Source organism: Salvelinus fontinalis, unplaced genomic scaffold (genome assembly GCF_029448725.1).
Source record: "Salvelinus fontinalis isolate EN_2023a unplaced genomic scaffold, ASM2944872v1 scaffold_0828, whole genome shotgun sequence".
Lineage (NCBI taxonomy): Eukaryota > Metazoa > Chordata > Actinopteri > Salmoniformes > Salmonidae > Salvelinus > Salvelinus fontinalis.
The window spans coordinates 5,906-33,805 of record NW_026601037.1 but is presented as its reverse complement, the minus strand read 5'-3'; the positions used below and the strand labels follow the sequence as shown (position 1 = coordinate 33,805).

The window sequence follows — 27,900 nt, the reverse complement described above, 5'->3', positions numbered from 1 at the left end:
TAAGACTCGGGTTCCCCTCCTATACACACTCTATCAACCTATATCTTCCTAGCCCTTGATGATGACTCTCCATTACACAGAAGTCATTGGCTGAAGGCATCTTCTCCATGGGGTTTTCTTAAGAGTCCTGACACTGAGTTTGTTGAGAGCATGGTTTTGGAAGCATAAGGACGTTTCATATCAGTGAGAAATAATTGCCAAACAAGGTTAAATTGATACACACCCTTTGTAGGGTTAGGGTTCCCACAAGGCCATATTTCCACAGAGCCACACAGTGGGGGGGTGAATACCCAGAAAACCTAGGTCAAACAGGGAAATGATTCCAATCGTTCCCCCCTCCCTCCCATAGGCGATTTTAGAAACACTTAAAACAAGGGCTGTGTTTCATGTGGGTTTACCCTGGTGTAACATTTTTATAACCATGTAAATCTCTCATGGACAAGGTGACTTTTAGCAACATATTCGGCTCTGTTTACTCTAATTTGAAAATGCTAATTAGCATCAATGTAGACATAATGCAAAACATCTGTAGCCGACATCTTTGCTAACAGGTATTGTATCAATTTAAAACTTGCCCCAGACACTTCACAGAATTGTCAATTTAAAGAAACGTAGCCAATTATTCATTTACTACATTTAGGTAACATTATAGGTAAGAGATTCTTACCTTTGCCTCGATTCGGTAGTCTTGGCCAGATCATCATGGCATGTGGAGTTCTTTATGATAACCACATTACCAGCTAATTCGCGTTTCATTCGTTGGGGGTAAATATAGGCAATATATTGATAAAAGTCACCTTGTCTGAGAGAGATTTTACACACCAGGGTAAACCTTCACGAAGCACAACCCTTATTTTAAGTGTTTCTAAAATCCACTAGTGGAAAAACGATAGGAACCATTTCCCTGACTGCTGTTTTGGCTTCGAGACAATTCATCTTTAAACGGAACATGTAAGGTGGACTATAAGGAGTATCGACAGGCTCCTTTAGTTCATTATTGGGCTAATTATCTAGTTAACTAGACACTTATCTACCTCTTCTTCAAAGAGTGTAGATAGTTTAGCTATAACAGAGGAAATAAATTACACCAAGCAGGCATGGAAAGAGGAAATGTCCATTTGTGAGAGTAATTTATTTGTGCACGTGAAATTTGGGGCGATAAAACTGAACGTAAAATTCAAGTCATGGCAATCACCTACATGTGCAAATAATTGATTGCTCTAATTGGGAGAAAATGTCAAATATAATTCCAAACTTTTAGATTAATTTATTTAAATTGATACTGGCGTCTATATTGCTCCCCTGCCAGCCCAAGATCCAAGTGCCTCTTTGTAAATGCCTGGCCATTAATGTTGCGGTAGAGGCTGATACGTTGATGTGGTGGTCTAATCGATATATCCTATAGACCGATGTTGTAGTGAATGCTGTGTGACACAAGTGGAGTCCTATTCATTGCGTATCCATGTGGTGCGCTTCTAATACCTAAACCTTATTTTAATGATAATAATCGTATAATCTAACAAATGTTTTAGATTATATATTTTTACGGTGACAACCCGCCACAGGTGCATTGCGATTTGCAGGCATTCATGACAGAACCGTGTTTATTTTTCCTTGTGTTGTGCAACATGTACAAGATCATACAGCTTGTGAAAATGTGTTCTGTTTATTTTTCTACAGTTGTGAAGTGACCCCATAGTATGGTCTTTGTCTGTCCAATGGCATTCCAGCCATGTAGTATATTTTGTCGTCTTGTATCCTTATGAGAGGAGAGGGGAAACTATTAAGGCATCCCTTGCAGTAGTAAGATTCTAATATTGTCACAAAGGGCAGCTGACAGGCTGCGCCTCCTGTAATTTTAGCGCACACTGATGCAGGAGATAGATTTAACGGGCAATGGTTGGCAAGCACCCCCCTCCTAAAGACGCAGGGAGACTGAGAGAGGAGAGAGAGGGGTGTTGAGGGCAGTATGCAAGAGAGAGTCAGAGAGAGTGAGAGTGGAGTCGTTTTGCTGTGGCTCCTCAGTAAACCCAAGTTAGAGACAGACAGGGCATTGTATTGACAGCAGCATGATCCTTATCACATTTGGACTCTATCTTCCACTATTGTTTTGTTATGTCTTGTCTCAGTCCTCTTTCCTGGACAATATTCTTTCATTCCCAGCAGGTAAGATATTGTGTGTGTGTACATGCGCATACTCATGCATGTGTGTGTGTGTTTATGTGTGTGTGTTTAAGTGTGTGTGTGTGTTTATGTGTGTGCGTGCAGGAATATGTCATGCACGGTTTTGACAAGCTGCAGTCCGACCCTGGGTAAACCCCATGTCATGTCTTATCCTGATTGTCTTTGCACTTTGAAGAAGTGTGTGTTCCTGTGTATTTTCCCTTAATTTATGGAATACGAAATGCTGTCAGAATGGAAATGTCTCTATAAATAGCGTCTGTCGACAGTTCCTGACAGGGAGGCGGGCATATGGTGCTTCATATGTGTATTCAGCCAGAGCCAGGAGCAGCTCTCTCCAGTGTGGAGGACCACACGTATCATGTTACAGCTCCCAGTCTGAATATTCTGCTGTTCTTATTGTATTCTAGTTATTATGTGTTAGATTTGTAGAGCTATTTTACTTGTTGCTGTATATCTATGTAGATACCAGTTGTAGCGTCTAGTGTTGTCAATATCCTACCAGACCGTACATTTACAGATGACTTTCAGTTCAGCTGATGTTTGTTGTGAAGGGGAGGATCTGCTGATTGAGTGGATTTGAACTTGGCAGCTGCAACACCACTTCTTTGGCAATGCCTCAATGCAGGAGCTTTTACTTTATGGCTTGTTAGTGAGGTGTTGTCTGCTCTCTGCCTCTGCAGGATGCAGTAACATACAGATTCTATTACACACCTTACCATCCACTCTGATGCTGTTAGAAATAAGCCAACATTGAGTTTTCTTTAAGCCCCTTCAACTAGTTTTGACTCTATTCATTTCATTTGCCACTGATGTCAACATGACAAACAAATGTAATATTCTATTACAAGGGCATCCTCTGCAGCGTCGGTGTGTATTTATTTCCCATGTGACTGACTTACCGTACTGTCCACTACTTTCCTCAGCTCTCCAACAACAACCTGCCTTGGACCAGCAGAGGAAATTCAACCCCTGCTGTTTACTGAGTCCACCCCCACCCCCCCTGTTCCCTCCTCCCTCACTGTGGCACCGCGGTGGTCATGTGAGTCCAAAGTCATGTGACTTGCCCATGTGACAAGTGTATGATTGTTGATTTGTCCTTGGGTGCTGTCCAAACCTCACTCCCTGGTTACGTTCCAAATGGCACCCTATTCCCTATTTAGAGTACTACATTTGATAGGGCTGCGGTCAAAAGTAGTGGACTATAATGTATAGGGAACAGCGTGTCATTTGTGACTTAGCCTCACTCTTGCCCTCCTCCGCCACTGACTAAGAGCAGTAGGGATTTCTGATGATATAGTAGGTGTGTGCAGGAAGCAATGGATTAACGTGTCTCCCACGAGTGCTGACTGCAGATCAGGGTTGATGAGGGGAAACGACCTTAGAGGGTCCTCTTAGAGATACAACTCTGTCTGTTAGAGGGTCCTCTTAGAGATACAACTCTGTCTGTTAGAGGGTCCTCTTAGAGATACAACTCTGTCTGTTAGAGGGTCCTCTTAGAGATACAACTCTGTCTGTTAGAGGGTCCTCTTAGAGATACAACTCTGTCTGTTAGAGGGTCCTCTTAGAGATACAACTCTGTCTGTTAGAGGGTCCTCTTAGAGATACAACTCTGTCTGTTAGAGGGTCCTCTTAGAGATACAACTCTGTCTGTTAGAGGGTCCTCTTAGAGATACAACTCTGTCTGTTAGAGGGTCCTCTTAGAGATACAACTCTGTATATCCTGTTAGAGGGTCCTCTTAGAGATACAACTCTGTCTGTTAGAGGGTCCTCTTAGAGATACAACTCTGTCTGTTAGAGGGTCCTCTTAGAGATACAACTCTGTATATCCTGTTAGAGGGTCCTCTCAGAGATACAACTCTGTCTATCCTGTTAGAGGGTCCTCTTAGAGATACAACTCTGTATATCCTGTTAGAAGGTCCTCTTAGAGATACAACTCTGTATATCCTGTTAGAGGGTCCTCTCAGAGATACAACTCTGTCTATCCTGTTAGAGGGTCCTCTTAGAGATACAACTCTGTATATCCTGTTAGAGGGTCCTCTTAGAGATACAACTCTGTATATCCTGTTAGAGGGTCCTCTCAGAGATACAACTCTGTATATCCTGTTAGAGGGTCCTCTTAGAGATACAACTCTGTCTGTTAGAAGGTCCTCTTAGAGATACAACTCTGTCTGTTAGAGGGTCCTCTTAGAGATACAACTCTGTCTGTTAGAGGGTCCTCTTAGAGATACAACTCTGTCTGTTAGAGGGTCCTCTCAGAGATACAACTCTGTCTATCCTGTTAGAAGGTCCTCTTAGAGATACAACTCTGTATATCCTGTTAGAGGGTCCTCTCAGAGATACAACTCTGTATATCCTGTTAGAGGGTCCTCTTAGAGATACAACTCTGTATATCCTGTTAGAGGGTCCTCTCAGAGATACAACTCTGTCTATCCTGTTAGAGGGTCCTCTGTCGTTCTGCCCCTGAGCAAGGCAGTTAATCTACTGTTCCCCGGGCGCCGATGACGTGGATGTCGATTAAGGCAGCCCTCCGCACCTCTCTAATTCAGAGGGGTTGGATTAAATGCAGAAGACATATTTCAGTTGAATGCATTCAGTTGTACAACTGACTAGGTATCACCCTTTCCCCTTCCCTTTCCCAGAGATACAACCCTCAGTCTAGAGCACAGGTGTCAAACTCATTCCACGGGGGGCCGAGTGTCTGCGGGTTTTCGCTCCTCCCTTGTACTTGATTGATGAATTAACATCACTAATTAGTTAGGAACTCCCCACACCTGGTTGTCTAGGGCTTTATTGAAAGGAAAAACCAAAAACCTGCAGACACTAGGCCCTCCGTGGAATGAGTTTGACACCCCTGGTCTAGAGCCTAGACTGTAAACTCAAGAGGGGTGATGAGCAGAAGTTGACGCTGAATGATTGTGTAGAATCTGAAATTCAAATTGACAGATGACATGACACACAGCTGTCATTTTGATTGGCAAGTAGTGTACAAGTGATCCACAATCTTAACTGCATTGTAATTGTACTTCAGTACCACAAACGGCTACTGATCATTTTATTATAAAATAAAGCAATGATTGAATGGAAGTGTTTTTGTGTGATTGGTTTAGAATGAGGAGTCCAGTAAGAGGGGAAATCACAGAGAAGATCCAGAAACAGGGACGGAGCTGAAAGGTCCCAGCTGTGTCGCAGGCCCCCCTGGCCCCAGCGGACCCCCCGGTCCTCAGGTAGGTAAACCTATCCACCTCCAACTGTCTTACATTTACATTACATTTTAGTCATTTAGCAGACGCTCTTATCCAGTGCGACTTACAGTAGAGTGCATACATTTTATTGCATTTTACATACTGAGACAAGGATATCCCTACCGGCCAAACCCTCCCTAACCCGGACGACGCTATGCCAATTGTGCGTCGCCCCACGGACCTCCCGGTTGCGGCCGGCTGCGACAGAGCCTGGGCGTGAACCCAGAGACTCTGGTGGCGCAGCTAGCACTGCGATGCAGTGCCCTAGACCACTGCGCCACCCCGGAGTCTTCTGTCATCCCACTGGCTTCATCAATTCAATATATATTTTTAAGCCGATTTTGGCCAATACAGTTATAATGCAGTTATAATGCAGATATTTGGAAGAGTATTTAATCAGGGTTTATCAGGTGGAGACAATAGTTAGTTGCCTGAGCTTCCTTACTTGTCAGTAATGGTAGTATACAGGTGTTGGGGGTTGGTTAAGTCCTCTATAGGCCTCTAGCAGCTCTTTACCATCTGAGACCCGTGTCAGTTCCTCCTCTTCCCTTCCTGTTGTACCTCTAGAGCTAGGGACGGGGACGGGGACGGGGACGGGGACGGGGATTACATGGAGCTCTGCAACACAGCAGCCCATTAATGCTCCACATTTAGACACGACGCAAATAGCCTTTTTCCACTGGCTGCCGACTCTCCGTCCCTCCACACACCATTCTTAGAAACAACCCAAACAGCCCGGTCTGCTTGGAAAGACATATTGACTGGAGCGACTCAATTCCTGTATCGCCCTGTGTACACAACAACCTGGTTAGGCTGCATGTGATTAGTTGCAATGTGTTATCGTGTGGAGGGTGGGTGGTGGTGTTGCCATGTGGTGGTGGTGTTGCCGTGTGGAGGGTGGGTGGTGGTGTTGCCGTGTGGAGGGTGGTGGTGTTGCCGTGTGGAGGGTGGTGGTGGTGGTGTTGCCGTGTGGAGGGTGGTGGTGTTGCCGTGTGGAGGGTGGTGGTGGTGGTGTTGCCGTGTGGAGGGTGGTGGTGTTGCCGTGTGGAGGGAGGGTGGTGGTGTTGCCGTGTGGTGGGTGGTGGTGTTGCCGTGTGGAGGGTGGTGGTGGTGGTGTTGCCGTGTGGAGGGTGGTGGTGTTGCCGTGTGGAGGGAGGGTGGTGGTGTTGCCGGGTGGAGGGTGGTGGTGGTGTTGCCGGGTGGAGGGTGGTGGTGGTGTTGCCGTGTGGAGGGTGGTGGTGTTGCCGTGTGGAGGGTGGTGGTGTTGCCGTGTGGAGGAGGGTGGGGGTGGTGTTGCCGTGTGGAGGGTGGGTGGTGGTGGTGTTGCCGTGTGGAGGGTGGGTGGTGGTGGTGTTGCCGTGTGGAGGGTGGGTGGTGGTGGTGTTGCCGTGTGGAGGGAGGGTGGTGGTGTTGCCGTGTGGAGGGTGGGTGGTGGTGGTGTTGCCGTGTGGAGGGTGGTGGTGGTGGTGTTGCCGTGTGGAGGGTGGGTGGTGGTGGTGTTGCCGTGTGGAGGGTGGGTGGTGGTGGTGTTGCCGTGTGGAGGGTGGGTGGTGGTGGTGTTGCCGTGTGGAGGGAGGGTGGTGGTGTTGCCGTGTGGAGGGAGGGTGGTGGTGGTGTTGCCGTGTGGAGGGTGGGTGGTGGTGGTGTTGCCGTGTGGAGGGTGGGTGGTGGTGGTGTTGCCGTGTGGAGGGAGGGTGGTGGTGTTGCCGTGTGGAGGGTGGTGGTGTTGCCGTGTGGAGGGTGGTGGTGTTGCCGTGTGGAGGAGGGTGGGGGTGGTGTTGCCGTGTGGAGGGTGGGTGGTGGTGGTGTTGCCGTGTGGAGGGTGGGTGGTGGTGGTGTTGCCGTGTGGAGGGTGGGTGGTGGTGGTGTTGCCGTGTGGAGGGTGGGTGGTGGTGGTGTTGCCGTGTGGAGGGTGGTGGTGGTGTTGCCTTGTGGAGGGTGGTGGTGGTGTTGCCGTGTGGAGGGTGGTGGTGGTGTTGCCGTGTGGAGGGTGGTGGTGGTGGTTGCCGTGTGGAGGGTGGTGGTGGTGGTGCCGTGTGGAGGGTGGGTGGTGGTGTTGCCTTGTGGAGGGTGGTGGTGGTGTTGCCGTGTGGAGGGTGGTGGTGGTGTTGCCGTGTGGAGGGTGGTGGTGGTGGTGGTGTTGCCGTGTGGAGGGTGGTGGTGGTGGTGGTGGTGGTGTTGCCGTGTGGAGGGTGGTGGTGGTGGTGGTGTTGCCGCGTGGAGGGTGGTGGTGTTGCCGCGTGGAGGGTGGTGGTGTTGCCGCGTGGAGGGTGGTGGTGTTGCCGCGTGGAGGGTGTTGCCGCGTGGAGGGTGGTGGTGTTGCCGCGTGGAGGGTGGTGGTGTTGCCGCGTGGAGGGTGGTGGTGTTGCCGTGTGGAGGGAGGGTGGTGGTGTTGCCGTGTGGAGGGTGGTGGTGGTGTTGCCGTGTGGAGGGTGGTGGTGGTGTTGCCGTGTGGAGGGTGGTGGTGGTGTTGCCGTGTGGAGGGTGGTGGTGGTGGTGGTGTTGCCGCGTGGAGGGTGGTGGTGGTGGTGGTGTTGCCGCGTGGAGGGTGGTGGTGTTGGTGTTGCCGTGTGGAGGGTGGTGGTGTTGCCGCGTGGAGGGTGGTGGTGTTGCCGTGTGGAGGGTGGTGGTGGTGGTGGTGTTGCCTTGTGGAGGGTGGTGGTGGTGTTGCCGTGTGGAGGGTGGTGGTGGTGTTGCCTTGTGGAGGGTGGTGGTGTTGCGGTGTGGAGGGTGGTGGTGGTGGTGGTGTTGCGGTGTGGAGGGTGGTGTTGGTGGTGTTGCCGTGTGGTGGTGTTGCCGTGTGGAGGGTGGTGGTGGTGTTGCCGTGTGGAGGGTGGTGGTGGTGTTGCCGTGCGGAGGGTGGTGGTGGTGTTGCCGTGTGGAGGGTGGTGGTGTTGCCGTGTGGAGGGTGGTGGTGGTGTTGCCGTGTGGAGGGTGGTGGTGGTGTTGCCGTGTGGAGGGTGGGTGGTGGTGTTGCCGTGTGAATTGTGGGTGGTGGTGGTGGTGTTGCTGTGTGGAGGGTGGTGGTGGTGGTGTTGCCGTGTGGAGGGTGGTGGTGGTGGTGTTGCCGTGTGGAGGGTGGTGGTGTTGCCGTGTGGAGGGTGGTGGTGGTGGTGTTGCCGTGTGGAGGGTGGTGGTGGTGGTGTTGCCGTGTGGAGGGTGGGTGGTGGTGTTGCCGTGTGGAGGGTGGTGGTGGTGGTGTTGCCGTGTGGAGGGTGGTGGTGGTGTTGCCGTGTGGAGGGTGGTGGTGGTGGTGGTGGTGTTGCCGTGTGGAGGGTGGTGGTGGTGGTGGTGGTGTTGCCGTGTGGAGGGTGGTGGTGGTGTTGCCGCGTGGAGGGTGGTGGTGGTGGTGGTGGTGTTGCCGTGTGGAGGGTGGTGGTGGTGTTGCCGTGTGGAGGGTGGTGGTGGTGTTGCCGTGTGGAGGGTGGTGGTGGTGTTGCCGTGTTTAGGGTGGTGGTGGTGTTGCCGTGTGGAGGGTGGTGGTGGTGGTGTTGCGGTGTGGAGGGTGGTGGTGGTGTTGCGGTGTGGAGGGTGGTGGTGGTGTTGCCGCGTGGAGGGTGGTGGTGGTGGTGTTGCCGTGTGGAGGGTGGTGGTGGTGTTGCCGTGTGGAGGGTGGTGGTGGTGTTGCCGTGTTTAGGGTGGTGGTGGTGTTGCCGTGTTTAGGGTGGTGGTGGTGTTGCCGTGTGGAGGGTGGTGGTTGTGTTGCCGGGTGGAGGGTGGGTGGTGGTGTTGCCGTGTTTAGGGTGGTGGTGGTGTTGCCGTGTGGAGGGTGGTGGTGGTGTTGCCGTGTGGAGGGTGGGTGGTGGTGGTGTTGCCGGGTGGAGGGTGGTGGTGGTGTTGCCGTGTGGAGGGTGGTGGTGGTGTTGCCGTGTGGAGGGTGGTGGTGGTGTTGCCGTGTTTAGGGTGGTGGTGGTGGTGTTGCCGTGTTTAGGGTGGTGGTGGTGTTGCCGTGTGGAGGGTGGTGGTTGTGTTGCCGGGTGGAGGGTGGGTGGTGGTGTTGCCGTGTTTAGGGTGGTGGTGGTGTTGCCGTGTGGAGGGTGGTGGTGGTGTTGCCGTGTGGAGGGTGGGTGGTGGTGGTGTTGCCGGGTGGAGGGTGGTGGTGGTGTTGCCGTGTGGAGGGTGGTGGTGTTGCCGTGTTTAGGGTGGTGGTGGTGTTGCCGTGTGGAGGGTGGTGGTTGTGTTGCCGGGTGGAGGGTGGTGGTGTTGCCGTGTTTAGGGTGGTGGTGGTGTTGCCGTGTGGAGGGTGGTGGTGGTGTTGCCGTGTGGAGGGTGGTGGTGGTGTTGCCGTGTGGAGGGTGGTGGTGTTGCCGTGTTTAGGGTGGTGGTGGTGTTGCCGTGTGGAGGGTGGTGGTGGTGTTGCCGTGTGGAGGGTGGTGGTGTTGCCGTGTTTAGGGTGGTGGTGGTGTTGCCGTGTGGAGGGTGGTGGTGTTGCCGTGTGGAGGGTGGTGGTGGTTGCCGTGTGGAGGGTGGTGGTGGTGTTGCCGTGTGGAGGGTGGTGGTGGTGTTGCCGTGTGGAGGGTGGTGGTGGTGTTGCCGTGTGGTGGGTGGTGGTGGTGTTGACGTGTGGAGGGTGGTGGTGGTGTTGCCGTGTGGAGGGTGGTGGTGGTGTTGCCGTGTGGAGGGTGGTGGTGGTGTTGCCGTGTGGAGGGTGGTGGTGGTGTTGCCGTGTGGTGGGTGGTGGTGGTGTTGACGTGTGGTGGGTGGTGGTGGTGTTGCCGTGTTTAGGGTGGTGGTGGTGTTGACGTGTGGAGGAGGGTGGTGGTGGTGTTGCCGGGTGGAGGGTGGTGGTGTTGCCGTGTTTAGGGTGGTGGTGGTGTTGCCGTGTGGAGGGTGGTGGTGGTGTTGCCGTGTGGAGGGTGGTGGTGGTGTTGCCGTGTGGAGGGTGGTGGTGTTGCCGTGTTTAGGGTGGTGGTGGTGTTGCCGTGTGGAGGGTGGTGGTGGTGTTGCCGTGTGGAGGGTGGTGGTGTTGCCGTGTTTAGGGTGGTGGTGGTGTTGCCGTGTGGAGGGTGGTGGTGTTGCCGTGTGGAGGGTGGTGGTGGTTGCCGTGTGGAGGGTGGTGGTGGTGTTGCCGTGTGGAGGGTGGTGGTGGTGTTGCCGTGTGGAGGGTGGTGGTGGTGTTGCCGTGTGGTGGGTGGTGGTGGTGTTGACGTGTGGAGGGTGGTGGTGGTGTTGCCGTGTGGAGGGTGGTGGTGGTGTTGCCGTGTGGAGGGTGGTGGTGGTGTTGCCGTGTGGAGGGTGGTGGTGGTGTTGCCGTGTGGTGGGTGGTGGTGGTGTTGACGTGTGGTGGGTGGTGGTGGTGTTGCCGTGTTTAGGGTGGTGGTGGTGTTGACGTGTGGAGGAGGGTGGTGGTGGTGTTGCCGTGTGGAGGGTGGTGGTGGTGGTGTTGCCGTGTGGAGGGTGGTGGTGGTGGTGTTGCCGTGTGGAGGGTGGTGGTGGTGTTGCCGTGTGGAGGGTGGTGGTGGTGTTGCCGTGTGGTGGGTGGTGGTGGTGTTGCCGTGTGGAGGGTGGGTGGTGGTGTTGCCGTGTGGTGGTGGTGTTGCCGTGTGGAGGAGGGTGGTGGTGGTGTTGCCGTGTGGAGGGTGGTGGTGGTTGTGTTGCCATGTGGAGGGTGGTGGTGGTGGTGTTGCCGTGTGGAGGGTGGTGGTGGTGTTGCCATGTGGTGGGTGGTGGTGGTGTTGCCATGTGGAGGGTGGTGGTGGTGGTGTTGCCGTGTGGAGGGTGGTGGTGGTGTTGCCATGTGGTGGGTGGTGGTGGTGTTGCCGTGTGGTGGGTGGTGGTGGTGTTGCCGTGTGGAGGGTGGTGGTGGTGTTGCCATGTGGTGGGTGGTGGTGGTGTTGCCGTGTGGTGGGTGGTGGTGGTGTTGCCGTGTGGAGGGTGGGTGGTGGTGTTGCCGTGTGGAGGGTGGTGGTGGTGTTGCCATGTGGTGGGTGGTGGTGGTGTTGCCGTGTGGTGGGTGGTGGTGGTGTTGCCGTGTGGAGGGTGGGTGGTGGTGTTGCCGGGTGGAGGGTGGGTGGTGGTGTTGCCGTGTGGAGGGTGGTGGTGTTGCCGGGTGGAGGGTGGTGGTGGTGTTGCCGTGTTTAGGGTGGTGGTGGTGTTGCCGTGTGGAGGGTGGTGGTGGTGTTGCCGTGTGGAGGGTGGTGGTGTTGCCGTGTTTAGGGTGGTGGTGGTGTTGCCGTGTGGAGGGTGGGTGGTGGTGGTGTTGCCGTGTTTAGGGTGGTGGTGGTGTTGCCGTGTGGAGGGTGGTGGTGTTGCCGTGTGGAGGGTGGTGGTGTTGCCGTGTTTAGGGTGGTGGTGGTGTTGCCGTGTGGAGGGTGGTGGTGTTGCCGTGTTGAGGGTGGTGGTGGTGTTGCCATGTGGAGGGTGGTGGTGGTGTTGCCGTGTGGAGGGTGGTGGTGTTGCCGTGTGGAGGGTGGTGGTGGTGTTGGTGTGTGGAGGGTGGGTGGTGGTGTTTTTGCCGTGTGGAGGGTGGTGGTGGTGTTGCCGTGTGGAGGGTGGTGGTGGTGTTGGTGTGTGGAGGGTGGTGGTGGTGGTGTTGCCGTGTGGAGGGTGGGTGGTGGTGTTGGTGTGTGGAGGGTGGGTGGTGGTGTTGTTGCCGTGTGGAGGGTGGTGGTGGTGTTGCCGTGTGGAGGGTGGTGGTGTTGCCGTGTGGAGGGTGGTGGTGGTGTTGGTGTGTGGAGGGTGGGTGGTGGTGTTTTTGCCGTGTGGAGGGTGGTGGTGGTGTTGCCGTGTGGAGGGTGGTGGTGTTGCCGTGTGGAGGGTGGTGGTGGTGTTGGTGTGTGGAGGGTGGGTGGTGGTGTTTTTGCCGTGTGGAGGGTGGTGGTGGTGTTGCCGTGTGGAGGGTGGTGGTGGTTGCCGTGTGGAGGGTGGTGGTGGTGTTGCCGTGTGGAGGGTGGTGGTGGTGTTGCCGTGTGGAGGGTGGTGGTGGTGTTGCCGTGTGGAGGGTGGTGGTGGTGTTGCCATGTGGTGGGTGGTGGTGGTGGTGTTGCCGTGTGGAGGGTGGTGGTGGTGTTGCCATGTGGAGGGTGGTGGTGGTGTTGCCGTGTGGTGGGTGGTGGTGTTGCCGTGTGGAGGGAGGGTGGTGGTGTTGCCGTGTGGAGGGTGGTGGTGTTGGTGTGTGGAGGGTGGTGGTGTTTTTGCCGTGTGTGTGGGTGGGTGGTGGTGCTGCTGTGTGGAAGGAGTTTGGGTGGGTGGTGGTGTTGCTGTGGGGAGGGTGGAGGGAGTTTGGGTGGGTGGTGGTGTTGCTGTGAGGAGGGTGGATGGAGTTTGGGTGGGTGGTGGTGGTGGTTTTGTAATGCAGCAGATCCTATAGTAATTCCAGAGTCCTATAAATGGCCGCTTGCCTAGATGGCATTCTATCAGGGAGAGGAGAGCAGGATTGGTAGACTCTTCCGATATGTTTTTCACATCTGTATTCATACACAATTTAGCCTATACAGTATGGCACTACAACAAACACATTTGGTGTCAGTATGGATCCTGTACCTGCTCATTGAAATGACACTGTGAAGGGAAATAATACTTAGAATATTACTGGGATTGTAAATAATCAGTTGATGGCATAAAGACAGAAAAAGCCCATGTTCCGATTGGTTAGATATCTGATTATTGTTGACCTTCTACAGGGTCCAGCTGGTCTACCAGGTCTGAAGGGACCAAAAGGTGAAAAGGTAAGTGTCATTTATAAACAGTTTTTTTTACATTAGATGTTTAGTGAATGATTGAAAACTACCATTATACGAAGCGGAAAGGCCTTGTATAAAATAGCAGCAGTTATATCTCTCTCTCTCTGTCTCTCTCTCTCTCTCTCTCTCTCCACCTCCATCCAACGAACTTGTTGCCAGGGAGAACTGGGACGACCTGGACAAAAGGTGAGAGCACCCATTGATCATTCTATTAGCTCTGCTAAGTGGATTTGCTGAAAAATGAGATCCAGTCCCTCCTCAGTCTGTCTGGTGGGCTGTAACTCACGTCCCCGCCGCCTGCCGCCCGCCTGTCCCCCCCGCTGCCCGCCTGTCCCCCCGCTGCCTGCCTGTCCCCCCGCTGCCTGGTTATGAGCATTATGAAATTCAGAGAAAGACAAGCAGCACAACCTGGACACGATGCCAGGACAGCTAGGATACAGAGAGAGAAAGACAAGCAGCACAACCTGGACACGATGCCAGGACAGCTAGGATACAGAGAGAGAAAGACAAGCAGCACAACCTGGACACGATGCCAGGACAGCTAGGATACAGAGAGAGAAAGACAAACAGCACAACCTGGACACGATGCCAGGACAGCTAGGACACAGGGAGAGAAAGACAAGCAGCACAACCTGGACACGATGCCAGGACAGCTAGGACACAGAGAGAGAAAGACAAGCAGCACAACCTGGACATGATGCCAGGACAGCTAGGATACAGAGAGAGAAAGACAAGCAGCACAACCTGGACATGATGCCAGGACAGCTAGGATACAGAGAGAGAAAGACAAGCAGCACAACCTGGACACGATGCCAGGACAGCTAGGACACAGAGAGAGAAAGACAAGCAGCACAACCTGGACACGATGCCAGGACAGCTAGGATACAGAGAGAGAAAGACAAGCAGCACAACCTGGACACGATGCCAGGACAGCTAGGATACAGAGAGAGAAAGACAAGCAGCACAACCTGGACACGATGCCAGGACAGCTAGGATACAGAGAGAGAAAGACAAGCAGCACAACCTGGACACGATGCCAGGACAGCTAGGATACAGAGAGAGAAAGACAAGCAGCACAACCTGGACACGATGCCAGGACAGCTAGGATACAGAGAGAGAAAGACAAGCAGCACAACCTGGACACGATGCCAGGACAGCTAGGACACAGAGAGAGAAAGACAAGCAGCACAACCTGGACACGATGCCAGGACAGCTAGGATACAGAGAGAGAAAGACAAGCAGCACAACCTGGACACGATGCCAGGACAGCTAGGATACAGAGAGAGAAAGACAAGCAGCACAACCTGGACACGATGCCAGGACAGCTAGGATACAGAGAGAGAAAGACAAGCAGCACAACCTGGACACGATGCCAGGACAGCTAGGATACAGAGAGAGAAAGACAAACAGCACAACCTGGACATGATGCCAGGACAGCTAGGATACAGAGAGAGCCGCTGAGGTAGAAGATGGATAGAATCATTCTGCTGAGTTGGAGAGGAGAGTGGATGAACCTCCCACCCCATCCCCAACAGATGAGGAACATATAGTCACCCTGTTAGCTCCTGAAACCTATCCAGCTTCACTGGGCCCTGTTCAGGAGGGTGCAGCGTTACAGCACCTTCACATAGAGATGTATAGCATAGAAAATAGATGATTGTCGGAGGGACAGGGGAGGAGTGAGACCTGTCAGAAGAGAAGTGTGGTCCTAATCAATTGGTGGCTGCAGTTATGTATTAAAACAGTTCCGTTGGGAGAGCTTCACCCTGCGTCCCAAATGGCACCCTATTCCCTTTATAGTTCACTGCTTTTGACCAGGGCCCATCAGTCACTGCCCTGCTCTGTCTGAGCTGCAGGGCTGGCTGTGTACAGCAGCAGCATTGCAGTGCAATTTAGCTTAGTGCTCGAGCCAGACCATAAATCATTTTATTTCCCACAAGCAGAGGGCCGTCCTGTTCTATATATACGGCCTATCATTTAATTAAAGAGGACAGAGTGACAGACCTTGTTAAAGTCCTTCTCTCTCTCCACATGGCGGACCAGGGTAAAAACAGAACACAGGTTGTCATGTCAACATCCTGGCCGGCTTATGGAATTCTCTGTAACTATTCAGAACAGCCATGTTTGTAACTCCTGCTTAATGTTACTTCTATGATATTACACATGGACATATTATACTGTACACTACACAGCTTACATGGATAGCTGCTGATTCATTCAATAAGGCTTTTTTAAATGATGCTAGGTCAGCTGGTCATTGTTTCTATATGGCCGTCTTCATGCCCTGTGTTTTCTAGTCAGTTCAGAACTTGTGGTCTGGTTAAAGTAGTGTTCTAACGGTTCTGATATGGCTCAGCTATTCCCACACACACCCTATGTACCGTACACACGAGGCTGCAGAGGGGAGGACGGCTCATAATAATGTCCGGAACGGCACAAATGGAATGGCATCAAACACCTGGAAACCATGGAAACCGTGTGTTTGATGTATTTGATACCATTCCACAAAGTCCGCTCCAACCATTACCACGAGTCCGTCCTCCCCAATTGAGATGCCACCAACCTCCTGTGGTACTGTGATAACTGTAAAAAGTCTGCTAAATCAGGCATTCCCAAAGTGGAGGTACTGCAGGGAGTCTGCTAAATCAGGCATTCCCAAAGTGGAGGTACTGCAGGGAGTCTGCTAAATCATGCATTCCCAAAGTGGAGGTACTGCAGGGAGTCTGCTAAATCATGCATTCCCAAAGTGGAGGTACTGCAGGGAGTCTGCTAAATCAGGCATTCCCAAAGTGGAGGTACTGCAGGGAGTCTGCTAAATCAGGCATTCCCAAAGTGGAGGTACTGCAGGGAGTCTGCTAAATCAGGCATTCCCAAAGTGGAGGTACTGCAGGGAGTCTGATTCTTACATTTACATTTAAGTCATTTAGCAGACGCTCTTATCCAGAGCGACTTACAAATTGGTGCATTCACCTTATGACATCCAGTGGAACAGCCTCTTATTTTTTTAACAATAGTAATACATTAATTTAATAAAATGTTTTTCAATTAATATTGCTGGCAACAACCGATTAAACACATTTTGCAGAAAGGATCTGTGAAAAGTGCTTAGACTAGAGGGTGCAATACAATACAATGTATTATTCAACCACAATTTCTGTTAAACCTTAGACTCAGAGCCTGGGACTGGGAAGTTCATGGGTATATATAGTGGGGAGAACAAGTATTTGATACACTGACGATTGTGTAGGTTTTCCTACTTACAAAGCATGTAGAGGTGAGAGACGGAATCTAAAAAAATCCAGAAAATCACATTGTATGATTTAAGTAATTAATTTGAATTTGAAAAAACTTCGAATTTTTCAATTTAAATTATTGTACAAAATTCTTGCAACTAATAGAATGTTATATATATGGGGGATACAATCTTCCCAGCTCTGTAGATTCTGCTGTGAGGAGGCAGAGTCATTAGACCATTTATTTTGGTATTGTCCGCATGTAGCTCGTTTTTGGTCACAGGTCCAGGAATGGTTGAAGAATTGCAACATTTGCGTAGAACTAACGCTACAGATAGCAATACTGGGGTATTTGAAAAGCCATAGTCAATCAATCAATAATATAATAATTATTTTAGCAAAAAAAAATATTTTTAATTTACAATCCGTGGAAGCTATGAGAATAGGAAGATTCAAATCTTTTGTGAAGCATCACAGCACAGTTAAAAAATATATGGCAAATAAAAATCCGAAATGGATGATGTTGGAAGATAGATGGGAAAGGTTGAGTGGAGCTGAAGGGTGGGACTAATAACAAGATAAACAATGTAGGGCATACGGGATCTGTGAAATGTGTATAGGTGCGGAGCTATTGTGAAATAGCACAGTTACAAGTGGAAATCAAACTGGATGGACAACAGAAATAGAGGAAGGACTAAGAACAAACAAGAGAGAACTATTATAAAGTAGACTGTGTCTGTAAAATGTGTATAAGATGTATAAATTGAAGGTAAAAACAGAAATGTTTATCAGTTTACTCCAATTGGGGGATCGGTGGTAGGGTTTGCGGGGAATAGTAATAAAGGTATACTCTTTAAAAAAAGTATGTATGTCTATGTAGGTATGTGTATGTATATATGTGTATATGTATGCATACGTGAATGGATATATATATTTACCCCAAAAAATATGGGGGATTGGAAATGATGCAGACAATTACATTGGAAGCAACATTCTTTCCGCAATATTAAGCTGATCCACCCCCCAGAAAAAAAATAAAAAATAAAAATAAAAAATAAAAATGTATTTGATTTTTATTGTATGACATAAGTATTTGATGCATCAGAAAAGCAGAACTTAATATTTGGTACAGAAACCTTTGTTTGCAATTACAGAGATCATACGTTTCCTGTAGTTCTTGACCAGGTTTGCACACACTGCAGCAGGGATTTTGGCCCACTCCTCCATACAGATCTTCTCCAGATCCTTCAGGTTTCGGGGCTGTCGCTGGGCAATACGGACTTTCAGCTCCCTCCAAAGATTTTCTATTGGGTTCAGGTCTGGAGACTGGCTAGGCCATTCCAGGACCTTGAGATGCTTCTTACGGAGCCACTCCTTAGTTGCCCTGGCTGTGTGTTTCGGGTCGTTGTCATGCTGGAAGACCCAGCCACGACCCATCTTCAATGCTCTTACTGAGGGAAGGAGGTTGTTGGCCAAGATCTCGCGATACATGGCCCCATCCATCCTCCCCTCAATACGGTGCAGTCGTCCTGTCCCCTTTGCAGAAAAGCATCCCCAAAGTATGATGTTTCCACCTCCATGCTTCACGGTTGGGATGGTGTTTTTGGGGTTGTACTCATCCTTCTTCTTCCTCCAAACACGGCGAGTGGAGTTTAGACCAAAAAGCTCTATTTTTGTCTCAACAGACCACATGACCTTCTCCCATTCCTCCTCTGGATCATCCAGATGGTCATTGGCAAACTTCAGACGGGCCTGGACCTGCGCTGGCTTGAGCAGGAGGACCTTGCGTGCGCTGCAGGATTTTAATCCATGACGGCGTAGTGTGTTACTAATGGTTTTCTTTGAGACTGTGGTCCCAGCTCTCTTCAGGTCATTGACCAGGTCCTGCCGTGTAGTTCTGGGCTGATCCCTCACCTTCCTCATGATCATTGATGCCCCACGAGGTGAGATCTTGCATGGAGCCCCAGACCGAGGGTGATTGACCGTCATCTTGAACTTCTTCCATTTTCTAATAATTGCGCCAACAGTTGTTGCCTTCTTACCAAGCTGCTTGCCTATTGTCCTGTAACCCATCCCAGCCTTGTGCAGGTCTACAATTGTATCCCTGATGTCCTTACACAGCTCTCTGGTCTTGGCCATTGTGGAGAGGTTGGAGTCTGTTTGATTGAGTGTGTGGACAGGTGTATTTTATACAGGTAACGAGTTCAAACAGGTGCAGTTAATACAGGTAATGAGTGGAGAACAGGAGGGCTTCTTAAAGAAAAACTAACAGGTCTGTGAGAGACGGAATTCTTACTGGTTGGTAGGTGATCAAATACTTATGTCATGCAGCAAAATGCAAATGAATTACTTAAAAATCATACAATGTGATTTTCTGGATTTTTGTTTTAGATTCCGTCTCTCACAGTTGAAGTGTACCTATGATAAAAAATTACAGACCTCTACATGCTTTGTAAGTAGGAAAACCTGCAAAATCGGCAGTGTATCAAATACTTGTTCTCCCCACTGTAGGTATCCACAGTTCTCCATCAATTATATTATATTATTATATTATTTGTTTAATTAAATTCGTCTTGTATTCCCCAAAATGTTGTTTTGAACATAATGGCGCTGTAATTTAAGCCAAAAACTGCAACATTTTCTCTGTGTCCATGGCAAAATGGGTAGAACTAATTTGGTCACCTGTTTTAGTTTTAGTCTTAGACCTAGATTTAATCAGATCAAGTGTTAACAGGCGATAGCTGACACCCGCATAGCTGATGTTTTGGCAGTGTCAGAGGTGTAACTCTGTTAGAGCTGTCACATTGGTGAGAGGCAGCTGCTCATGTGGTCATGTTCACCAAGCCACATCCATTCCTCTTGTCAGAGGTTCTGAAGGAGAAAGTCTAGGCTATTTAGAAATGACACTCAAACAACATAATAAGAATTTACACTGAGTGGACAAAACATTACAGAAAAACATTATGCTCTTTCCATAACCTCTACAGGATTGGTGGGTCCCCCTCGGGAAGGGTGAGCTAACGTAGGCTAATGCGATTAGCATGAGGTTATAAGTAACAAGAACATTTCCCAGGACATAGACATATCTGATATTGGCAGAAAACTTAATTCTTGTTAATCTAACTGCAGTGTCCAATTTACAGTTGCTATTACAGTGAAAGAATACTATGCTATTGATTGAAGAATGTTCTTTCCATAACATAGACTGACCAGGTGATGAACCCTTATTGATGTCATTTGTTAAATCCACTTCAATCAGTGTAGATGAAGGGGAGGAAACAGGTTAAAGAAGGATTTTTAAGCCTTGAGACAATTGAGACATGGATTGTGTGTGTGTTCCATACAGAGGGTGAATGGGCAAGACAAAAGATTTAAGTGCCTTTGAATGGGGTATTGTAGTAGGTGCCAGGCGCACCAGTTTGTGTCAAGAACTGCAATACAACTGGCTTTTTCACGCTCAACAGTTTCCTGTGTGTTTCAAGAATGGTCCACTCCCCCAAAGGACATCCAGCAACTTGACACAACAGTGGGAAGTATTGGAGTCAACATGGGCCAGCAACCCTGTGGAACGCTTTCGACACCTTGTAGACTCCTTGCCCTAACGAATTGAGGCTGTTCTGAGGGCAAAAACTCAATATTAGGAAGGTGTTCCTAATGTATCGTACACTCAGTGTATATCAACCTAATCGAGGTGTAGATTACATTCAGGTAGCCTTGTCCCACTAGGCCTACTATCCCCTCCTATAATTTAGCTGGCCACATTGATATTGTGGCAGATTGTGACCAAAGCCAGCCATAATTAACCATAAAGGCTTAACTACAGGTAAATCAAATGTACAGCTCTGATTTTCTCCCCATCATGACTTTTGAAGGGGTAAATAACAATTGTTTCATTGAAGGGGAGAATTTTAGCTTTCCAGAAATATTATTGTTTTAGGAAAATAGAGCTTCTGATGATATCAAAGTAAAAATATCCTACATGAAAGTAAGAGAGAATAAACATGATTGTTTCTAGTTAAGGTTAGTTACAAGTGATGTGTCCTGGCTTCACATCAGTTCAAAAGATGGACTGAAGAGACCACCTGGGAGCTTTGTGGGAGAGACGGACAGATCAGCTCAATCAGATCGCACAACTGAAAGATGTCAACTCTGCCAATGAGAGGGTTGCATGAAATATTCTGCATTCTTCTGATTGGACAAAACAGATGAAAAGGAGCTTCATGTCAAATTAAATATTCATTAGTCTCATGTGGAATTCTCATCTGGTCACATTTGTGTCAACTAAAATGAAAACTAATTTGTTACAGTTATCGTTTTCGTCCCAGGGCGTCTCGTTATCATAGCTTTAGTCAGGAAAAATAAGTCGTCAAGTATTTTTTGTCATAGTTATTGTTGCCGAAATTTACACTGGTGCTAGGATTGCAAGAAGTTAGCTTTAAAGTGGCAAAAGGGCCTCTATGCACAAAGGAAACATGTGTAGAATTACAAGTAATGAGCTTTTCTTCTCTGATGCTAATAGGGGGGCCTTTAAAGATGTATTTCCCGGGGCCCAAGACCTGAAGTCATAGTAAAACTGCTTGTATGCTATTTATAGTCCACTCTGAAGTAGGACTTGTGTTCTGATATTATGAGGTGTTCCCTGATGAATTTGCTATCACAAAAGGGGTCCCCCATGCAAAAAACAATTTGGGAACCCTGTGCTAAAGAAATGCTGTTGTGGCCCATTAGGGTCGGACGGGTCCTCCAGGTCTCACGGGGCGCCAGGGACCAGCCGGGTGGCCAGGACCAAATGGGCCCAAGGTGAGTAAGTCCTATTTCATGGTGCCCATATGTCAATATGATTATTATACCGTACCATAGTATGGTGGGAAAAAATGATAGAACACAAATTATGTAATAAGATAAGATGGTATGTGTGTTCCTGTACCTACAGGTGTTAGATCTTAATTTGACCAGTTTCGTCGCAGGAGTAAAATCATCTTGCAGCAGGAGGATTTGATTATTTTTTTTAAGTGATAATTTCTAATGAGAAAGGACTGTAGTTTTGATAGGCTACAGCAGGCTATATATTAGGAGTGAGATCGAGTAAGAGAAAGAGAACTGTGGGTTTTCAGTGAATTTATGTCAATCATGAGGCTCATTTGAATTTCCTACGGTGCAGGAAAATTCTCTGTGACAACAGAGTGATCAAATTAAGATACCACGTCTGTATGATATTATTTGTCAAGGTAGATGAAGACTGTGTTGTCAGAGCCGTGTGTGTGTGTGTGTGTGTGTGTCTGGCAGGGGGAGAAGGGAGATGGTGGATTGATGGGAATACCTGGAGCAAGAGGACCTCTTGGACCTAAGGTCTGTGACCCTTCATCTTTCACCAAGAAAATTGTCTGATTTCAACCATAATGTTATTCATAATTTCTATACTTCAGACTTCTGATCTTCCTTCCTAGGGTTTACCTGGATACAAAGGAGAAAAGGTGGGTGATGAGGCTGATGCTTTTGACTGCTTTCTTTTATTCTATTACATTACAAACCATATTTTAGTTCCTCTGGGTTGGTTCAACAACATGTGTGTGTTTTTAGTGTATCTGCCTGATCAGGTCTCCTGTTTATGGATGTTTTGTTTACAGTTGTTTTGTCTCCTGTCTGTCTCATCAGGGTTCCCGTGGTGACCGTAGTGAGAGCGGGATGAAGGGAGACAAGGGCACAATGGGCTTCCCTGGAATGCTTGGACAGAAAGTGAGACATACATCTGTAATCTCTTGATCTAGACATTATCTGATGTTTATCCACTGCTGGGGTTGATGTGAAGGAAGGGGAGAAGGAGGAGGAGCAGGAGGAGCAGGAGGAGGTCATTGTAGGGTGACGTGTAGTGGAGGTTCATTGAACAACAGGATAAAAGCAGAATTTACTGGCCCTCCATAATAACTCAAGAACACAATTCTAAATTGGACCACAGTTATTTATATGATGTACCGGCATATGTTGTTGATGGAGTGCTGTGGTTTATGTCCTCAGGGTGAAATGGGTCCAAAGGGAGAACCTGGAATCTCAGGGAATAGAGGACCGACGGGCAGACCAGGGAAGAGGGGCAAACAGGTGAAAGATATATCTTATTATTAAACAGGTGAGAGATATACTTGATTAGTAAACAGGTGAGAGATATACTTGATTAGTAAACAGGTGAGAGAGATACTTGATTAGTAAGCAGGTGAGAGATATATTTGATTAGTACACAGGTGAGAGATATACTAGATTAGTACACAGGTGAGAGATATACTTGATTAGTAAACAGGTAAGAGAGATACTGTATTAGGATCTTACTTGGATCTTAATGATATAATATCATATGCTGTTAGAAGCTGTATTAAACAGGTGAGAGGTACTGTATTAGGATCTTACTTGGATCTTAATGATATAATATCATATGCTGTTAGAAGCTGTGTTTAAAAAAGTTATTCCGATCTTTTATTTTTTTTAACCTTTATTTAACTAGGCAAGTCAGTTAAGAACAAATTCTTATTTTCAATGACGGCCTAGAAACAGTGGGTTAACTGCCTTGTTCAGGGGCAGAACGACAGATTTTTACCTTGTCAGCTCGGGGATTTGATCTAGCAACCTTTCGATTACTAGTCCAACGCTCTAACCACTATGCTACCCTGCCGCCCTCTTTGAGCAACATACTATAACTTCAAATCACTATGATGTGGTGACATGTTTTGACCACTGAAGGTTTACCATATGTTTGTCAGTTGATGTTTTTACATGTGGTGTTTATCTTGTCTGATTAATCAGGGAGGGAAGGGTGACAATGGGATTATCGGCCCTCTAGGTCCAGCAGGTCCTCAGGGGCCCCCAGGCCACCCTGGTCCCCCAGGTCTCCCAGCCTCAGGTAAGGACTCCACCTACATAGTCTCTCCCATCTGAGCTTCGCTTCTTTAGAGACCGCTGTAGGGCTAGGGAGTGTGGCTGGGCTAACATGCTAATCTGTTGCCAGTCTGTGTATATGCAGGCTGAGTGTGTAGCTGGATGAATTCTAGGGAAGAACATCGAGTCAGATTTAGAGTTATTGGTTTGTTCTTTGTTGGAGGCTCTGCCCATTTTTTGGACTCTGAAGGCTAGTTTCTCAGACCTAGATTATTAAACCTTGTCCTGTAATTAAAAGAAATGCCCAATGGAGAATCTCACTGGAAAGTACATTTTGAGGTTTATATGGGGTCCTGTCAGTGTGAGAAGCTTTAGGGATGGGTCTGAGAAGCTTCAGGGATGGGTCTGAGAAGCTTCAGGTATAGGTCTGAGAAGCTTCAGGGATGGGTGTGAGAAGCTCCAGGGATGGGTGTGAGAAGCTCCAGGGATGGGTGTGAGAAGCTTCAGGTATGGGTCTGAGAAGCTTCAGGGATGGGTGTGAGAAGCTTCAGACAGGCAGCCTCCCGTGTCAGCATCAGTGAAAGGAAGCAGACATTAAAACACAGCAGGAGGTAACACTAGAGAGCTTATTTAGGTTCAGAGGAACCTGATCACCGCCCCTCTCCCCCCCTCCTGAGGTGAAACAGATACCATGAGGGGGGTGGCGGGGGTGACTGGGATGGGACGGATGCTAAAGCCATGACATCATGTCCTTAAAACGAATTCATAGTGGGCCAAGAAGCTTCTTACATATTTACAAACATTATGTCACCATGTAATTAAACTGTTACAGCCGGTGTCTTGTTCAGGTGTCTGCGCAAATTAAGTTGATTGCTTTACCAACTTGATAGATAGACGAGGGGGCCAGGATAGTGCAATTCAATTGAGGTATTTATAACATATAGTCCCTGTGACCTCGCTTATGGCTGTCTCTGAATGTGGTTCTCTGTGATATAGAGATGGTGTCATGTGTACATCACTTTTTGTACATATGCCTGCATTGATAATATATAATCTAAATGTTTATTTCTTGTTCAGGACTCTACGTGGTTGGAACGAAAGGTGAGAGGGGGCTACCAGGTCTTCCTGGACCTTGCAGCTGTAACTCCATTAGTGTTAAGAGTCCACAGTTTGATGAACATAGTTCCAGGAGCGACTACGCCAAAGTGCCAGCGGTGAGCACGCAACACAACTAACACATGATCAACATTTACTGCCAATCAGAAACTTGCCTCAGCTAAGGCACTTAATAGGCCGAATTAGTCTTTGTGTCTCACCCAGAATGTGTCTTTTGTTGTTTCTCGTACAGATATTTGTGGTAAACAATCAGGAAGAACTAGATGGTCTTCATACAGACAATGCCCTAGCCTTCCGGAAAGACCAGAGATCGCTTTACTTCAAAGACACCAACGGATGGCTGCCCATTCAGGTACCTCACTTGATACGCTATCTTCTAAACGGGATATGTCTAAGTGCTTACAGTATTGCCTGGCAAGGTTCATCTTTAAGTTACAGTTTTATTTCATTTTCTTAGTTTTAGTTTCTAATCTCTGTAAAAGACTTCTTTCTTCCAGCTGACGCCTTTCCAGTCTACGGAGAATGCTCCGGAACAGGAGGGTTACTGTGGCGACGGGATCGTTCAGATTCCCAACGGGGAGGAATGTGACGACGGGAATAGGATTGTCACCGACGGCTGCGTCAGTAAGTCACGTTATCAGAGTGGATGAACCAGATTCGTGATTTGGTTCTGCTGATGGTTCCGTTTGTTGAATCCTGGTGTTGTCGGTTGGATTACCGCATGGGAAGTTGATTTGTATAAATGAACTTGTTAAATGATAATGCTATTGATGACATACAGAAGCACCGGTCTGGTTTGGATGGCTATTGATCTCTATCTGTCTCTCTGTGTCTGTCTCTCTACGTGTGTCTCTGTTTTTCTCTCCCTTTGTTTCTCTCTCCCCCTCTCTTCCTCCTCAGAGTGTAAACATGCTTACTGTGGAGATGGTTATCGCTATGACGGTGCCGAGGAATGTGATGGAAAGGACTTTGGCTATCAGACATGCAACTCATATCTCCCAGGGTTAGTAGGCTGACTGGCTTGATCCATTCTTGTCTGCTTTCCATATCTTACTGTATGTAACTTTGTGTTCCCTATGAAGCAGTAACTGTCTGCTTTTGTCATGATTAGTTGACAGAGGGTTCTAATTCTCCTTGATTCCCAGGTCTTATGGTCGTCTCAGATGCACTCCGTACTGTGTCATTGACTCTACAAACTGCAAGTATTTCACATGAGGAGGAACCTGGACACAGCAGTGGGATGCTTCTTGTCTTGTTTGCTTTGGTACTGAACAGGATGACGGTAATGCAAAAAAAAGATCAACAACAACACTGCAAACAAGAGACTCAAAAAGGAAGTGTTGACAAACTGGACTAAACCTGACAAAATAACTAAAACTACACACACTAACTCTGTTGTATCGCTGCTGAAGCCATGTAGCTCCCGAGGAGGGGGGCCGGGGCCAGTAAAACGCCCCCTCATCCATTCGCACTGGACAATTTCACTTTGTCTTAAATAAAACTCAACCCAAGACTGAAGAGGTTCTGCCCACCTGATAGGACCAGCCGCTGAATGAGAGGCGGTCAAATGAGAGACAGCCAGGAAGTGAGAGACAGCCAATGGGAAAGCTCTGATAAAGTGAGCGACTCGTGGGTGGAGCCGGAAGCCATATTTACCTCGACGTAGCACTGTTAAAGAAAAGAGAACCAGGTCTGAACAATCAGAAGCAGGGTGCTGTGTATTTTACTGCAACGTCAATGACGTCATGTACTGTAGCAGTTGCATGAGGCTGAAATTGCTGTGTGACCATGGCTACAGATGTCACTACCTGGGCATTTAACCAATCACAATACTTACTATCGTTGTCATGAGCTTCGTACTGTGTATATATAGTAGGTATACGTCTCCAATTGTACGTAGGGAGTATATTGTATGTCATAATTTTACTAATCAGGACAGGAGGGGCATGTTATAATAATACAGTATTCAGGAGGATTCTGAGAGCCTTGGTCAGTCTGTACTGAAGAGGCAGATCTTAAGCCTTGGTCAGTCTGTACTGAAGAGGCAGATCTTAAGCCTTGGTCAGTCTGTACTGAAGAGGCAGATCTTAAGCCTTGGTCAGTCTGTACTGAATTTGGCAGATCTTAAGCCTTGGTCAGTCTGTACTGAATTTGGCAGATCTTAAGCCTTGGTCAGTCTGTACTGAATTCGGCAGATCTTAAGCCTTGGTCAGTCTGTACTGAATTTGGCAGATCTTAAGCCTTGGTCAGATCCTCTTCAGAAGAACAGTAAAGCTATGTACTGTATAGTAGTAGCATTTAGCCAAGATGGCTGCCTGTGGAAATAGCAGCCAAGCTGATAGACCGGGAACCCTCACCTTCTGGTAGAACTGAACAGCAGACTTGTCCCAAATGACACCCTATTCCCTATGTAGTGCCCTACTTTTGACTAGAGTCCAATGGGCCCTGGTTAAAAGTAGTGCACTATATAGGGGATAGTGTGCCATTTGGACAGCCAGGCCCGTGAGCTCTATTAGCTTTTGATGGCACTGTACTGTAGTTGAAGAGGGCCGTTCAGAATCTGGACATTGTGGACAAGGTCAGCTTTGCTTTAGTTTAGATTGACATTTCCACGGTTTAACTCAGGAATCACTAACAAAATGTAGCTTGCGGTTTTCAGAGAAATCCCCCCTCATATCCACTGTAGAACACAGATGAGACCACCCAGTCTGTGCTGCACACTGACTGTTACACTATCTCTCTTCTCACTCAGAAGTGCTTACTGTACACGTTGATGACTCATGCCATCAGTCCTCTAGGTAAAGAGGAGGACCAGTGAACTACTGTCTGCAGGGAGAAATGACACGTGAAGGCTGGCAAACTGTTATTATGACTGCTACTACTACATGTTCTTAAATCATTTCCTCATTGCAGAACAGGAAGCGTTTTTAGCTGCTATTTGGTAGGAAGTGAATTCCGATAGTTAGGGTGGGAAACCTTATGACAGTCTACGGTGCATCAGCTCTGGACATCTTTCTGTCTGGTATTTATAGCAGTACTCCTCTTGATACCTCCAGCCCGCCTGCTTAAATAACTGGAGCAGAACTACTGCACCACTCAGTGGAGAACTGAACACTATAGTCTGCATTACTTCCTGTATTCCCTCAGTAGTTTAAGAGAACATTTCAGGATAAGCTGTTCTTTACCACAAGCTATAGGTCGCCGTGCCAACGGAGGCCAACCTTTAACCTCACCCACACTTAGGAAAATATTGTTGCTCATGTAAAAGTGGATGTATGAAAATATGTAATTTCAAGACTGTTCTAAATGTTACATCTGCATGTTAGTGGTACTGTAACTTACAAGTTGAAAATGCAACCCATTTGCCAAAGGAGGCTGTGAATGAAGCCTACATGCTGTAAGTAAATATTAGTCAACTCTCGACAAGGTATATGCTTTTAAAGAAATATTGATGGTTCTTGTTAATGTAACTGTATAACTGTAATGACTGAATATTATGTCAACTTTTATATGACAGGTATAACTGTATTATCCATTGCACCGTGTATAAACACATTAAATATCCATTTGTTTGGCTAA

At 48.4% G+C, this 27,900-nt stretch overlaps 1 protein-coding gene across 2 annotated transcripts; it reads left to right on the top strand.

Annotated features, from left to right (window-relative positions):
- Positions 1–845: 845 nt before the first annotated feature.
- LOC129847412 (acetylcholinesterase collagenic tail peptide-like) lies at positions 846–27,900 on the top strand. 2 transcript variants are annotated; one of them, XM_055915198.1, is made up of 16 exons: positions 846–2,166; positions 3,108–3,223; positions 5,292–5,408; positions 13,049–13,093; positions 13,268–13,294; positions 21,070–21,141; positions 21,628–21,690; positions 21,789–21,815; positions 21,997–22,077; positions 22,357–22,437; positions 23,134–23,230; positions 24,283–24,419; positions 24,554–24,673; positions 24,804–24,945; positions 25,222–25,324; positions 25,467–27,900. In XM_055915198.1, exons 1-16 carry the CDS (start codon positions 2,070–2,072, stop codon positions 25,534–25,536), a joined length of 1,395 nt encoding a protein of 464 aa, XP_055771173.1. In that variant the 5' UTR covers positions 846–2,069; the 3' UTR covers positions 25,537–27,900. The 2 variants fall into 2 exon arrangements, with proteins under 2 accessions (XP_055771173.1, XP_055771174.1); XM_055915199.1 differs by having other exon boundaries at positions 847–2,166; positions 24,819–24,945.